The sequence below is a fragment of the Dryobates pubescens genome, chromosome 8 (assembly GCF_014839835.1).
Source record: "Dryobates pubescens isolate bDryPub1 chromosome 8, bDryPub1.pri, whole genome shotgun sequence".
NCBI lineage: Eukaryota > Metazoa > Chordata > Aves > Piciformes > Picidae > Dryobates > Dryobates pubescens.
The window spans coordinates 28,240,937-28,257,595 of record NC_071619.1 but is presented as its reverse complement, the minus strand read 5'-3'; the positions used below and the strand labels follow the sequence as shown (position 1 = coordinate 28,257,595).

At 40.1% G+C, this 16,659-nt stretch overlaps 1 protein-coding gene across 1 annotated transcript in view; it reads right to left on the bottom strand.

The window, feature by feature from the left end:
- The window catches only part of TBL1X (transducin beta like 1 X-linked), a 50,308-nt gene that overhangs the window by 5,016 nt on the left and 28,633 nt on the right, over nt 1–16,659 (bottom strand). The window contains exons 5-11 of the mRNA XM_009903823.2: nt 10,598–10,739; nt 9,103–9,166; nt 8,879–8,976; nt 7,398–7,458; nt 4,676–4,797; nt 2,993–3,067; nt 512–639 (exon numbers count right to left, since the gene is read on the bottom strand). Of these exons, the coding sequence (XP_009902125.1) occupies nt 512–639; nt 2,993–3,067; nt 4,676–4,797; nt 7,398–7,458; nt 8,879–8,976; nt 9,103–9,166; nt 10,598–10,739 (690 nt within the window). The remainder of the gene's footprint in view (nt 1–511; nt 640–2,992; nt 3,068–4,675; nt 4,798–7,397; nt 7,459–8,878; nt 8,977–9,102; nt 9,167–10,597; nt 10,740–16,659) is intronic.

Genomic DNA, 16,659 nt, shown 5'->3' with positions numbered 1-16,659 from the left:
GAACTGATTTGATAATCCCATGGTGCTACCATCAGTTGCCATTCTACAAGTGAGCATATGCCCTAAACTCAAAGAAAAGTTTTGAACAGATTTTCAAGTGGAATTTTAAAGATTATCCAAGCTTTTCACTGCCAGCTAAGAGTGCTATAAAAATTGTCAGTATCTGCCCTGGTGAGCTGCATGACTCTGATTAGAACTGGCTGAACAGGCTGCCATCTGCCTCATTAAGTGCTTTCATTCACAGCATCTGGATGTTGGACGTGAAAGCAAAATACCAAATTTAAAATCCTTTTGTCAAGGTAGCTAAAAAGTTAAATATGACATAACTCAATTTTTCTTCCTTTTTTCAAATATCATTCCTTACCCTTAGTTTTCACGCCCCTGATTTATGAACACAGGTCCTTTTTACTGGCATTGTCTACAGGAAGACTGATGGCAATGTGACAGCAGCTACATGCCAGAAAAACAATCCTTCTGCTTGACAGGCAACAGAAAGAGATATATTCTTTACCTTGCTAACATGATGTTGGAGTTTGGATTGCTGGTGCCTGGTCCTGTAGGACTCCATTTGATAGTATATATCTCTTTGCTGTGAGCCTGAAGATCATGTACACAGGTATCTTGCTTCATACTCCAAATCTAAGTCAGAGTAATTATGAAAGAGAAAGATGGCAATGTTACTAATCTCTTCTCAGCTGAATTATTTCAGCTCTATGTTATTCTCACCATTTCTTTAAGATCTTGCCACACATGCATGCACATGAACGTGGTTTATTAACACAGCAATTTGGCACATGTGTCAGAACAACCCTGTTAGGGAAGAGAGCTACACATTTTGTAGTATTTATTTTGAAAGGTAAGAAAAACTAAATAGTTGCTGTACCGCCCATAGCCTGTAACTCTACTTTGATGTAGAAGCTTATGTTACTCTATTTACAGAAGTTTAACCAAGTTTCAGTTACACACTGCAGCAGGAATCATTTTAGAGAATGAAAAGAAAGTTTCAATAACTGCTTAAACCCAAGGGATTTTCCCTTATCTTGATAGAATTTTCCTTTTCCTCCTCAACATCATTTGTCTTCCTCATGTTTTTAACGGTGCAGTTAGCTATGCAGTGTTAGGTGGCCAAGTACATGAAGAACATGCCCCACAGAGATGACAGGTGATTTATCTTTCCTTCAGTTAACAGAAAATAATATGAAATTAATTCCCAGTGGGGAAAATACCTTAGGTTTAGTCTGTCACTTTCAGAGAGGTATCAAAAATCTCCTCATGATTTAACTCACTTGTTATAAAACTGCACTGTGAGGGAAATGATGCATTCTTCTGCTGGTTCTTCCTCAAAATACCTGAGTCTGCTTTTGGAAATGGTGCACAGGGCTTAGCCATGTTCTACAGCTAATGGGCAACATGATCCAAGAAGTATCAAGAACTCAACCAAACCAACCAACAAACAAAGGGAAAAAGAGAGAAGCAGCCAAAGAGGAGCTATTTCCAAAGGAAAAGGGAGAAAATTCTTAATTGCCTGAAAAGGATTTGCAGTCTCCATCACTGAAGGTTTTTAAAACCAAGCCAGGCCAGGGATAGCAAATGATTAACTCCTGTGCCAAATCCAGCGGTCAGAAATCTGAACTGCCACAAACAGCACTGAGCCAAGGTGGTTTTCAAAACTCAGCACAAAACTGGGCATAAAAATCATGTGGCAGCACTGGGTCAGCATGTTTTTGCACAGCAATAATTGTTACTACAACACTGCTTTGCAGCAGCATAACAGACAGCACTTCAGGCTCTCCTAAGCCCTGTCTCCTGTGAGTTTCCAGTTCTGTGGCAATACCTTACAATAGTATGCAAGAATACACCTAGAATCCAGAATGATAAAAATGCCAGTGAGTACATGGCAAAGAGAGTTGAACTGAGCAGAGGTCAGGCTGCCTATGAAGAGGAAACATTCATAATGCTCAAGTTCACTTCAGACTCATCTGAAAGTTGTGTTGCTCTCTGTTTCAGTTCTTACATGTACGCTGTGTGCACGCTAGAAATGTTTCTTGCTTCAGCTGTGCCAATTAGCAGTGGAAAGAGGTATAAGCCTTAATGAACATAGCTATACCGTGTGGGAATAGTATTACTAATACAATTCTATCCAGAAATGCACTTATTTCCTGGGATGTCTGCTTTGCTCAAGGAAACAGCATAAACCAAGAGTCCTACAGGAAGGCTTTGCTGCTACAACATGCAGCTACTCCTACACAGACATCCAGTGTGGCTGAGAAAGGACAAGAGTGAGAGGGAGCAGGGGCTGGAAAAGCTCTAGCGTGAGAAGTATTTTGGCAAGCTCAGACTCCTCCTGTATTAGTAATACTGTGCTGGTGTGGTACAATGGCCCAGGTGCCCTGGTAAAGCAGCCTATGTTGCCTGTGAGCTAGAATCCAGATTCATCCTACCCGACTTCAGGTACCTGACAGAGGCATGCACACCATCAGCCTTAGGCTTCCCATGCAGTGAGTGGATAAAGACAGGCATCTTCAGCGAGCAAGTCAGATTCTTGGTAGGCTCTGAATATATGTATGTGTCCTGTCCCACTGCTTAGCCCACACTTATTCAAAAAATCAAACAGCTCCAATGAAATGAGGGAAAGAAAATTCTGTACTTTCATATTCTTTTCAAAGAGTGGCCAATAGGCTGCTTCTTAGCGTAGGGATTGTGTTTCTGTTGTCAGGCAAGCCGGTGCATATATGTGTGTATATTTAGACTATGACTATGCTGTGACAGTAACAGATCAGTAACACTTCCTTGGATAGGATGCCTCGGTTTTCCCAGTGGCTGCTTCTCAGTGTTCAGTCTTTCAGACTGGCTTTAAGAGATATGGCATAAAATGAAACTATTGTTCACACAAAGTTTCAAGTGAGACAGTGCCACCATTCTGCAGAAGATTTAAAAATAGACATAATTTTTGTCTTTACTTTTTGAACATCAGGAATGGAAATTACATTACCTTTAATGTCATATCATCGGAGCAAGATGCAAGTAGCATGCCAGATGGGTCCCATTTGATTGCATTAACTTCGTTCTGAAATCAAGCAAGATTTTAAAGTCAGTATTCTGGCTAGCTGCAGTGCACCAGGCACCCAGCAGAGGGCACTCAAGGCTTATGAGTGCAACAGCATCAACCACAAACTAGAGCCCCGGGGGCTTTATGGGTGGACAAAAGCAACGTTGCTTTTGTAATGTGCTATTAAGGTGTCATTTAGGAATGGGAACTATTTTCTGTTTGTGAATAACACACATAATCGGTCTCCTGATACACAATCTCCCGGTTCTGTCACAAAGTCTCTCACACCCTTTCTTCACGTACTAGGAATTAAATAAACCCTCAAACCAGACAGATTGATGGTACAGCATTAGCTCCTTTTAAAAATGGAGACATTTCTTTGGTTAATACTCTGTAGAACTTGAAGATACACTTTTTCAAAAGAAAATACTGAGGGAGTGTGAAGTTCTGTGGAGATTACTTGTGTTAGTATTGCATCACACTGGAACAGGCTGCCCAGGGGCATTGTGGAGTCTCCCTCTCAGGAGATACTCAAAACCCTCCTGGATACATTCCTGTGTGATCTGGATTAGATGATCCTACTCTGGCAGGGGGGTTGGACTAAATGATCTCTCGAGGTCCCTTCCAGCCCCTAATATTCTGTGATTCTGTCATCTACACAACAATGCTGATCTCCCTAAAGAGAATGTAAATGAAATGCAGGATGGAATATTGATGTGTTTACAATGCCTTCTCTATCAGTCTTTCTAGCATTTTGCAATTAACTAAGCCTAGTGTATCCCCTTTGGAATCCATAAATTTTCTGTGTGTTTTGTTTTGTTTGCTTGGGTTTTTTTTTGAGTCATACATATGGAGGACAAAAAGAGTGTTTCATAAAAAGGGAAAGGTTAATTTTTAAACTAGCTCAGAGTGTCAGTGAAAATAACCCTGGAAAATATTTAGCTTTATGCATTTTGTATGTTTCAGTCACAATTAACAGGAGCTCTATAGATATCTGAAGTGAAAATGTGGATCATATTCATCATATAATGATGAAAAGCACAAGTCTGGGGGTGGCAATGTATAGCCTGTCACAAAATACCAGTTTAACCACAGGCTAGATAAAGGTCTCCAAATGCACAATTTGTCCTCACTGGGGAGACAGCAAGTTCTGTAAGCTAATATCCAAATTACATGTCAGTATATGACAGAAATTTTCTCATGAATGGAAGCCACAAAAAAATAGCCCTTTGATGGTCATTAAATACCACCAGGAAGAGAAACACATCTTAAACAGATCTTATTAAATTGGTTCTAGAACTAAAAAATGGCTGATGGTAAACTGTTCTTATTCATACTTCTCACTTACTAAAGGGAATTAAGTCACTGGAAAACAACATCTTATTTATTAATGTATGCTCAGTCTGCAGCCCATGCTGCACATAAACAGCCTCATTGTTTAAGCTGCAGGTTTTACCTCCTTTGGTGGTTTAGAGCACTTTACCCCTTTTCACAGCAGTGAGTCATTCCCAAGGAATACGGTTTTAGGGAAGCAAAGGGATGAATACAACCTGCAAACATCATCTGCCATCATCATAACATGCTGCTGTGACTTTATTCCTCATGCTTTGGCTTTTGTAAACTCACTGTGTGTCCTTGAAAGGTTTTAACAGGACGATCGCAGCCAAGTCTGCATACGTGAATGCACATGTCAGTGCTGCAGGAGGCAAAAGTAGTGTTGTTCTGCCAGTCTACATCCAGAGCAGGAGCTGTGAAGTACAAACAGTGGAAGGAACATCAGAGTACAAAGCAAAGAACCAGCTATCCCAAATAGTTTTCCTGCTGTTACCTATGTGGATCAAACAGATGAAACGCTTGTTGCTAGCCTGTCACCGACTACCAGTCACAGGGGCAACAGGGACTGTCTGAAGGGCACAAATTATTTTTTCTCTTGCAGTGGATAATCTGCATGCTTTGCATGACATCAATTTATGATAGTCTTTTGGTTTAAATTACAAAAGAGGGCAGCAAAACAATCTAACTCCACTCTCCCTAACCCCAGTTGCACACATCTCTTGGGCCACCTCTGACTTAATTCCTCTGAAAGCCAGTTCAGCAAAGAAACTGGAAGAAAAGTAACCCAGAAAAAATGTGGATCATTTCACCCGAGTTAGAATAAATATTCCTGTGAATGCCAGATGTAACACATGGGAGGGACAAAAAGCAGGTGGTCATCTTTCTTTACACTAGCTTTATGCAACCGTCAATACAAACCTATTATTCTGTGCAACATGTATTACTAACACCTGCATTCATCTTAATTCGGTTGCAGATTGACTTAGGTACATTGAACAAGCTGACCTCTGCAGAGGGTTTTGGCATTAACTAGGAGTGAACTGATGAAACTTTGTACAAAGATAGCACATGAACATCTAACTAGTGCCTGTGGGTAACACACAGTTGGGCAAAAGACAGGAAAAAAAATTTCCCCTTTTACAGCATGTCAGCACAGACTAAAGTGTGCAAAGGAGTAGGAGTGAACTCCTGACACAACTTGCCTGAGTTTCTGCCCTCCAGAGGATGACATAAAGCTTTCTAAAATTTAGAAATCTTCATTATCAGCACACTCCTGTGAGAGGCAAGTGTGCCAGAATGAAACTAGCATATATACAGGAAGCAAGGCTGAATCTCTTCCTGGCAACAATACAAGCAGGTTTACCATTAAAATGAAAGTAAGAAATGCCTTATTCAAATATAATCACAAAAATACTTTGGTAATAAAGAGGGGAGAGGATATCTGTTCTGCCAAGCTTGTCACAACTCTTCTGAACTGCAAAACGAGATCAATCCATGTCACCTTCTGAATCATCAGGAAGCTCTTCAAATGAGAATGGAGGGCTGAACTCATTTCATATACAAGTGTTTTCTAGAACTTTGGTGAAAAAGCTCAGTAATTCTGTGTGACAGGTAAGGAATTTCTAGACTGCAGGAAAGTAGTGCGAGGAAGGCAGGTTACCTCTGAGTTTGTCAATGAGCACGAATGGGAAACCGTGCATGATTTTGTTTCTTTAACAGCCTGTTTTGTCTTTCCTTTTATACTGCAAGCTTTGCATGGCTGTTTAGAGCAAGCAAAAATCTATCTTCATTAACAGCAATATGCCTTCAGGGCTAATATCTAATATGATACGTGTGAGCTGAAAGGTAATCTCAGAGCTACTGGCACCTAAAGCAGTGGATTTGCATTGCGGCATAATTTAAACTATAGAGTGTGGATAATTAATACTCATTCATTTATTGGTGTATTCAATCATATGTTTATTGAATAAGTAGCTACATAAAACAGTCTGGGAAAAAAAAGCAAATGTGTTTTTTGGTGCAGGTTGCAGTTTTAGGAGTTTTTGGTGCAGGCAATTGAATTGCCAAAGTGCCTTCAAAACCTCTAGTCAAGTGCATAAAACCAGCCAGAATGTTATCTAATAAAAGCAGCAATAAATCCTTAAGAAATGCAGCTAAACCAGAAGAGTTACAATAACAATCAGTTAGTTTAAGTTTTTCTGAGAAAAATCATCTGTGATTCACAATTAGAAGCTCAGAAGAAGATAGAATTAAGCACCTGAAAGGAGGGATTCAGAGCACTCTGATGTCTAAAACCGGGTCATATCAATACCTCTTATGGTACAACTTGTTCCTGCACGCATAAACAGCAGCCCACATCTATTAGCAATGTGAAAATTGGATTATTGCACTCCATTTAAAAGAAATAAACTTTGTGAATACTTATTTTGATCAAATTCCCTATGATTTTAGTGCAGCAAGGTTTGGAAACTCAAGGCTGGCAATTGTTTTCTGATAATCAGAGAAAGCAAATACCAAAGAACTTCAAGCAAAAATTCAAGCTAAGGCATTCCTGAGGACCTCTACACTTGCAGTGTGGTAAATGCAAGCTGCGTGAAGAGATCCACATGCTTCTCTCTTTAGCCAGCTTCATTGCAACAGGAGCAAACCAGTGGAATAGACCTCAGACACCTCCACCAAAAGCCTCTTCGTGAATCACCACTTGCTATTATTCAAGCACACAGGTAACTACAGAATCATTCAGCTATGCAGATATGGCTGGAGTGTAAATCCTCCCCTGGAATCAGATTGGCTTTCAAAGCTAATTCTCACAGAGCTCCATCTTTCTGTAAAGAAGGATACACCCACAGGCCATGGTACTGAGGATAGTTAAAGCACAACAATTTTGACTCACACGTCTGTCAGATTACTTTTTACTTTTTTAAAAGCCTATCTGACAGACATGCGAGTCAAAATCTTTACTGGCAAAATAAAACCCATTTAATTTTACTAACAAGAGTTATGCAGAAATTACCTGAATGGAAAGGAAATTGCTGTTTAGCTTCTCCTGTGTGAGCATCCCAAATTATTGTTGTCTGCATCCGAAGAAAGGGGGAAAAAAAGATTAGCAACTGTTCAGCTCAGAAAAACCAAAGAAAGAGCATCCTCATGGAGCAGCAATTCTGAAAGACAGACTGGTAAAATTACTGAGTGCAGAGTCTTGTGTGCTCAACAGCTGAAAAAATGGAAATCACTTCTGAATATGACAGAATAATAATCTAAGCATGGATAAAGAAGTATCACACCTACAGAGGAAAAAATACAATGCTAAGAATGGGCATATTCTCTCTAAAGAATGACAGAAGACAGCACTACACATTTTTAATAAGCATGTTTTAGAGTTTCAATTATCCTCTTCAAATACTTTTTCCCCTTTTCAAAGACAGAAGTTGAATTCTATTCCAAAACTATGTGATACCATATTTCTAACAATTAAGCCACCAAGTGAAATATTTACCTAGCAGCAGAGTACATATTGCTTTTTGCCACTGTGGTGGTACAGACTGAAGTGTAATTTGCTTACCACTGGTTTAATCCATACTCACAGCACACACAGGCAACTCTCCCCTGGAGCTCAATGCCATCGTTTGAGTGAACTGTCAATTTATTGGGAGTATATGCTTCCAGAAAAGAAATTAAGGATGCCTCATCTTGCTGATATTGGATCATCTAAAGAATCACTGCTGTTTCTTGGAACATAAGTTTGCCAGAATAATGGGACTACCATTTGGAGACAAGGGTAGATGAATATAAGTCAGTAAGAAGGAGAACAAAACTAAGTTTCCATTTTCACAAGTATGTGAAAGTACTGGGATTCATCTAGCCTACAAATCAGACTTACAAGTCTGAGCTAGTTTCCCTAGGCTCCCTCTGTCATCTGCTGGAACAGCAGTGTCAGTGAGTCTCACTGTTATGCAGGACACACAACCCACCACCAGCAAGTGCCATTTTTCTCTCTGGATTGTATAGAGGCAGCCAAGGATGACAGGCACAACTGATTTTCAGACGCTGGAAGTTACACAAGATGCACTGTGCACCTGCAGTTTCAATTTTAATGGATTTGTACTCTTTAACCACTCAGCTAAAAACAGTATCTTTCCTTCATTTTAAGTTCAGAACTACCAATTTTTAACTGCAAATTTGCATAGGAACCCATATATACTTTATTCAAATAATAAGTGTTTCAATAATTAGATAAGCAGCATTGTTAAGATCACATCCTTCCTGGAAACAGTTGATAAAACTACAAACACAAGTACTGGAGTTTGTTTTCTACATAAAATTAGTGCCCACTGAAACAGCCTCAGAAATGCAATCAACATGCACTAAAACGTATTAAAAAAAAAAGAGATGATCTGTCCAGGATGCTTGAAGGAGAAGAAATGTATCTTGAGGAATACAGCAGCAAAAGCTCATTGAATCAGCACATTTTTATGAGGCATTTTAAAAACTCACTTTATCAACGCCAGCACTTAAAATGTAATTCCCCTTTTTGTTCCACTTCAGGGCAAATATTGGACCTTTATGTTGACCTAAGGTGCTTGCAAGGTTACCTGGAATAAAGAAAAGATTACAATTACAATTTGTTTACAAATCAGCTAAATAACACTTCATAAATTAGCCAAGTAACAGTTAATTGCTGTTTGATGCTTAAGAACAACACACACTGTTTGACTTACCATCTTCTGTCCATATTCTTGCAAAACCATCATATGAGCCTGTAGCCAATAGTGTTCCATCACTCTGTTGGGATACATAGAAAAGGCAAAAGTCTGCACCACTTGAATTTTGTTACAGCCAAATTCTTTTCCTTTCCCTTTTTATGGTTTGTGCACTGTAATTTATGGGAAATTTGAGTCCACACATTGACACAGATTATACTATGTTTTAAACTAAAGGTTATTACTGCAAAGAGGAAATAAAACCCTCTAACATACTGTGAAATACTGCCTGTGTTTCTGCTGATTTAGAAGGAATCTGATTAGTAGTATAGATGGTCAAATCTAAGGGAGACAAATCCTATCCTTGGCACCCAAAGACATAATCTGAAAAATTCAGTTTTTCCCAGCTAGTTTTCTTTACCATGATATCCACAAGAAACAAGAAATTAACATTCTTGGGTTTTATCTTTGTTTGATTTGTTAATCTGCCTCTGCTTTCTGTACTACTGAACTTCTTCCATTGTGTCAAACATAAAACACATAAGAGAAGATTATGCAGTGGCCTTATCTTTTACTTTTGCGAAGCATCTCTCTCACCTGAAGGACAATCACATTGCAGTAAAGATTAATTGAATCTTAGTCTCTGGCTAGCAACTGAGACTTCATGGAGCTGCTTAGAATCCCTTCTGGTACTTAATTTTTAATCTGTTTTCCTTTGAAAACAAGACAAATGCATCATTCTGTCTGTACTAATACCAGCAAAACTGCATTCAAGTGACCTCAAAATTAATTAAGGTTTCTGCAAAGTCTTTTAAGTTTTTTTAAAGTGCTTGGTGGCAGAAAGGATACATAAAGCAACCTTAGAGCTGCCCAAAGACACTGCCCAGACACTGGGGATTCTTAATACCTGTCCTCTCTGCTCACTTAGGTCTTCTCTCTGTAGGACTGTATTATTTAAGATAGGTTTTGCTGGGTTAAAGTCAAAAAGTGATCATGCAAGACAGTTTCACCCAGAATGTGGGTCAGTAAAGACAGAATGACTACACATGCTCCAACTAGAATAAAGACAATAATGTATGTTCTGTTATGCACAGCACAATTCAAATGAGACAAGGGTAGTCCAATCTCAGGAAAATCTTCTCTGGTGCTCATAGCTCTTTATACTCCATAATAAACTAACTGTGACATGCAAATATATTAGTAATCAGGCATCATTACTACAGATTGCTTGTTTAATCTTCATCTGTTAAGCCATCTAAGTTTATTTTTACCCATGCTCCTAAAAAAGAGATATAAATACATCACTGTTAAGCTTGAAGATGGCAGCAGTCCTGGAAAGTTATAGTATATAGGTGAAAGGTCAGCCTATTATTAGTACTTGAAACAAGAAGTCAGTAGGTTAGGACACAGCTTCTGGTCACCTCAGATACAAAAGACAAAGAGCAGCAGCTGTAATTGCCTCTGAATTAAATTTAGTCAATTAAAACCCATGCACTCTTCGAAGTTAGCTTACATTCCAGTCCAGTGAAGTCACATCCTTATTGCTGGGGACATCGTGTCCTCCTTCTCTTATACAGTGCCTCAAAACTAGCTGAGTGGAACCGCTGTTGCTGTTTTCATTGAGATTCCATATCCTGGCCGTTGAGTCTCCGGATCTACAAAAGCAATTGTGCAGAGATGAAAGCCCCCCTTGGTGTTGATCCAGCAAACAAAGTAAGAACCTCTATTTCTGTTTTCATTGAGAGAACATCGCAACCTTTAAGAAGTGACTTTTCTTTCCAATCCTTCCTGCACTCCATGCACTTTTAAAACACTGCTAACACATATTTAAATCATACATATCACCTAGGTCCACAGCACCATTTGCTTGATTCAGAAAAGTCTTACCTGAAATGCAGTGGATTGCCATCTGCATTTTTCACTTCATGCCTAAGGTTCATACTGTAACCGAGATAGTGTGGGGGAACTAAACATTGGGGGAACTCAACATTGCAAACATAACACTGTGGAGACCACAATAAAGACAAAGACAAAGGCTGTGACCATATGACTCCTGTAAAAGTGTGCACACGGTGGCTGAGTCCCAAGGTGTTCCCCTGGAGCTGCAGCAAGCTCTAAACGTAGGGTGACAGGACCTGCTGGGTCACTGCCTGCAGAGGTGTGGACTATCGCAGTTGCAACAGGCTAGGGGAAGATCTCTAGCAGTGTGAAAAATTGGATGGGGTGCTGGCTCCCTGGTCCTGCCCAGGTTCCTCTGACAGCTACTTAAGGCTGCCTTTAATTTGGTGTTGTCCCTTTCATAAGGTACTTCTGTTCAGGATGGATCAGAACACAGCCTCCCACAGAAGCTGTTTGCAAAATGGCATCTCAGCATTAATTCAAACTACAAAACCTAAACAACATGATGGTAGGAAAGTGATTTAATTCTTAAAATTAATCTTAATTTCATTTTCAAAATTCACATCTACAGGGTCCATTCCTGTCTGAAGCTTAACTCACGCTGTCTGAAAAAGTAACTAAATAACTATTGACATAATAGAGCAAGACAGAGACAGCATAAGGATTTTAATCTATTTTATAGATTGAGTATTTTCTAGGGAGATGTTCTTATTGTGGACTGAAACCCTGATGTAATCTAGAGAAAGTTGTGAGGAGGAAGTGAAGACTTTATCATAGTCTGCTTGTGAACAATATGTTTATTTTCAATTTACATAAATCTCTTTTCCAATGAAAAACATCTCTGAGGTCATGAATTGATTTGCAAGGGGCTTTCTAGTTTATTGGGATTTGTCTCTTGCCTCCCCCCACCTCTTTGGTTTGGTTGGTTTTTTTTTCCCTTTTCCACACATGAACAAGGGGAAAAAGTCTTTGAAAACTAAAAACCTGAGATCTATTGTTGTTTTACTGAAAAGGAAAACTAACACAAGAGAATATTAAATTCTTGTCTACCTGTAAAACATTTCAAGTATTTATACTAAAAGTACAGGGTACATTTCAAGCACTTGACATCTTTGAGTGTAAGTTACTGACCAGTCAAGTAGTGAGCACAGAATCATAGAATCACCTCACTTGGAAAAGACCCTTTAGGATCAAGTCTCACCATTATTTCACTGGTAATTCAAACAAATTTTATATAAACAACAGCTCAGCTGTAAAAGCAGAAACACCTCTGCCTTTATGGGTGGGTCTGAGCTCTGCTGTGTCATGGCATGTCTGGGGAATGTGCCCCAATCTCTTCTGAGCCCCTTGTGTCAAGCTGAGACGTGATGGCTGGCCAAGGCTTGGCTGGTCGCGCCACAAGCTACTGCTGTGCAGTTGTTCTTTAATTTCTGGCACTTATCCTTCATGTTAGTGATTAAGAAATAATTTGGATCAGGTTAATTTTTTTTGCCACTGTAGAGAGCTCTGGCTGTAATACAATTCCTTATTTCTTCAGAGGCCTGGAAAACTAACCAGTTTTGCACATGCTGGCTAGGAAAGTAATGAAGTTAATCATGAGGCCCACAACATTTTTAGTTGTGATAATTTACAATAATGGGAACATAAGTCTTTCATAGGCTTGGGTTATTGGTTAACATGCTAAGTGGGAAATTCCTTCAGTGTTGGCTTCTCTGCTGTAAAAGACTCCAGGCCAGTTTTGCCTTCATTGTAATAATCCAGTTTGTTATTGGACCCTGTGAATAAAGTACTCAGTCACTTGGCTATCAAACACAATATCCTATTTGTTAGTTCTAAAAGGGTTATGTTCTGTTTTTCAACAGTTTATTTAGTCAGTTTTCTGGCAATGCTTGGGCAATCTTGTTTTCCAGTATTTTAATTTTGTTTTTCCATTTTCTTCTTCTTAAGGCTATATATGTCACAGCAGAGAGGCTTCAAAAGCCTACCAGTGTGTGGCAGGGGTGTTGTTTGTCTTCTCGTTGGTTGCTGGGAGGGAAAAAAAATAAAATCAAAACCAGAAGAAGTATTCCCTGCTCTGGAAAGTATTCTGATTTCTGTTGAATGATTCAGTGAACCCTGCCTTACTAGAGGATCATAGTACAAGCACAATTCAGAAGGATATTTAATCTCCTCAGTTCACAGAAGCATTTCTATCCGCATGATAAAGCAGCTCATTCCAGCATGCAAGTCATGAACACTTGAGTACTAGGTATACAGTTCTGCACTAGGGTCGAGTACTGCCAAGCTTTAGGAAAGCTAGTTCTGAAAGAATTTTATGTCATGGTCTCCAGCATCAGTGTAATCATGAATCAAGGCAGACAAATGTTCATAGAATTTTCTTTGTGACACAAAATTTCCATTCCCTACCTGTCAGCACATAGATTAAAACAGCTGCAGCTAGGTAAAGAAATTTGCCAGACAGTGATTGAACCTTAAGATGTCTATCTCAAGCTACAAGTCTCACAATTACTGGTATTTTGATATGCAGTATTGCAAAGGCACGTTCAACACTTCTAGCTCAAACAGGTTAGATTTATTATTCTATTTAAAAAGATATTATTGAAAGCATAAAGGGAAGAGAAGTCCTCCTCATAATTTACGCACTTAACTTTTCCTTAATAAAGCAGGTCTCTTAAAGTAAAGGCTTACGCTTCCTAGGCAGACAGTAAAGGGAAGTGCCTCAGAGGGATCCAGAGGGAGAGCCCTGTCCCATTCATTCTACAACACCGCTCCCTGCAATGGTAGACTCCACTTAAGAGCTGGCTGCTTTGCACTAGTGAATTTGATGCAATGAGGAAATTGGCCCAAATAAAGTCATCTGCTAATGAAGCAGCACTCACACTTAGCAGAATTGATGCCTGGCACTGACTAGGAGGGTGGTGCATGCAATCATTCCCCTCAACCTGGTGATTCACAAGGGTTATTCAGAAAGGTAAATCATAAAGGATCCTAAACCACCGGTATGATGAATACAGTAACTCAAAGTATTATATAAACCCTGGAGATGACAACAGGAGATGGCCTAGAAACACTCCTTCTTGGTTCTGAGAGACACAGCCATGCCTGAAAGATCCTGGACAATAGCTTTTATGGTCGATTATTTTGCTGACTAAAGAGAGTGAAGGTGCATGGAGACAAAGTTCCCCTTGTGTGAAAGAGGTTGGTAAAGATGAGCAAGGATAAGCAAAGAAATCTACTGTCAGGTTTTGGGAATGAAGCCAGGTCCCTCTGTTTCACAGCTATGAGAATTACTTGAACGGCATGCTGGATGTAATAGAACAGAGAACACTCTTGGAAGCAGCAGTTTGATGTGCTGAGAGAAAAGCCCTACATTTAACTGGAAAAGCTTTTGGAATTAAGGGCTCTAGCAGCCTTGACAGTCACAGTCCATTCGCTGCCATACTGGGAAATTCAAACATGTTCAGGAACACTCTGGGTCACCAGACCAGGATGACTTATAGCAAAATGACAGGTTACTCCCTGGCCAGGTTTTGGCCTCTTTAACACTCTTGCTCAGGGCCCTGATGTTCTCTCTGAATAACTCCTGGGCATGGCACGGTGGTAACAATGTCCAGAGACAACTCCCAATGTGCAGTTTGTTTGGCAGTTGGGGCAGTTTGCTAGCACAGACACCGGTCATTCTCTGCCAGTTGGCATCAGTGCCTAGGAATATTGCCTGGCACGGTTAGTTTCGCCACATGGATGCAGCTGTCACGGGTTTTGGGTGCATAACTATCCATAACAATTTTCACGAGTCATAACACTAGAAGTTAGTCACTGAAAGATAGCTCATGGAAGACATCAGTCTTTGAAAAGGAGGACAACAGGCTTTTAGGGGCAAAAATTGGAACTGTGGCTGGCAATGACCAAATTCTGAGACTTAGGCAAACACCTTTCTTATAAAAACAATCAAACTACACAAACATGTCTGTGTGTGTACCTCACTGTACTACTGTAATGCTTCTGTTCATCTAAGCATTCTTCTCATAGGCTTCTGGTGACAGTCACGCTTTTGATAGCCTTTATTGGCATCCTCCTCTTTAAGGGTTATGGGTGTGGTGGAAGAGGAAGAACACCTGCAGAATATATTTCTTCTGGCTATTTGATCAGGGAAGTTTCTGCCCCCACTGTTGCTTGGTTTTTTAAAAAAAACCCTAAGCCATAGCAGAGCCCAGAGCATGTACTCCTGTGCTCACCTTCACAGCCTCAGCAACTACAGCAATCGAGTAGATGGCATGTCGAACACCAAAGCTTTCTGTCACTGGGATACATCTGGAAACCAGCGCTCCACTTTGGGGTAATTCATTCTACAAATTCCTTTACACAGCTTGTGTCAGATTAGGTTGTGAACCTGCATTATTCTTTTGGTGCTTGAAGACTACATCAGGCTGCTGTCTAAACTGCCGCTCACTGTTAGAGAAATTTGCTGCTTGTATAACAAGGCTTGAGGAAAATACTTTGCCACCAAGTGAGATTTGGTTGTGCTAGGCACTTTATAAACAGAACAAAAGTGTTACTTCCTTTATTTAACATTTAAGTTTTTTGTAAGTATTTTTTAAGAAGACAACAGATACACTCATGCAGATGTGAAACCAGAAGAAAACTAAGTACTGGGCAGCACAACGTGGCTATTACAGAATCTAACAATTTGGTGCTCATGTATCAGATGAACTGCAACTTTCTTTTCTGGAGGATTACTTGGTGAAGGACAAACAGAACTGCAGTACACTGCAGATCTCAGGGAATTTCTCCCCCTTGTGCTGTCACACATAGTCTACCTGCAGATGACAGCTTGCATTTTTGTTATACCATACGTCTCAAAAGCCTCTTTGTGCAGTGGCATGCGTCACTCAGCTGTCTGCCTTTGGTTTCCTTTTCCTGTGCATTCTATGCCATTTCAGTCATGCAAGCTTCATCAGGCACTCACTCCTGCATTACCTGAAGGCTGACTGCATTGCATACTTTGATTTTTACAAGAGGCTAAAATCTGATCAAGTGTATATGGACCTAAGTTATTTGCATTTCTGCTGCCTGAGATACAGCACGTGGCAGTACTTTCTAATCACGCCTGTTATTTATGTCTCCAAATCACTAGCGAAGCTCAGGAACGAACGATTTCACTGAAGGTAAAGCTTAATTCAGGGGAATAGCGAGAGGCTACTCTGCTGTTTTAGACATCCAACTAATGGTTCTGATTAGCACCCTCCAGGTTTACCTGAAGCTGTGTAAGATATCACTGTTCCTGGGATCCATCTACCAGCATTTAGCATCCCGCAGCAAAGTTAAACACCTGCTGGTTTCTCAGTCGCTGTAGTACATCTTTGAGTTTATCAAATGGTCTGCTATTCAAACCACACACTAGGACTGTGAACCACAGATCCTAGGGATGCAGCTCAGTATGGCAAACACTGGAAGAGAGGTGAGTGAGATACTGGGAAGCAGTCACCAATGCTAGAGCAAAGAGGTGAGGTCTGAGCACTTACACTTAGGAATCTTAACTCCCTATGTAATGGGTTGAGAGATGTATGTACCTGCAGAGGGACAGAGTGCTTGAGCAGATGCCTAATTTCAGCTGTGCAGATATGGTCCAGAATAAAGCAGCATCTTCACTTCATCTCAGGTGCCACCAGGTGTCCC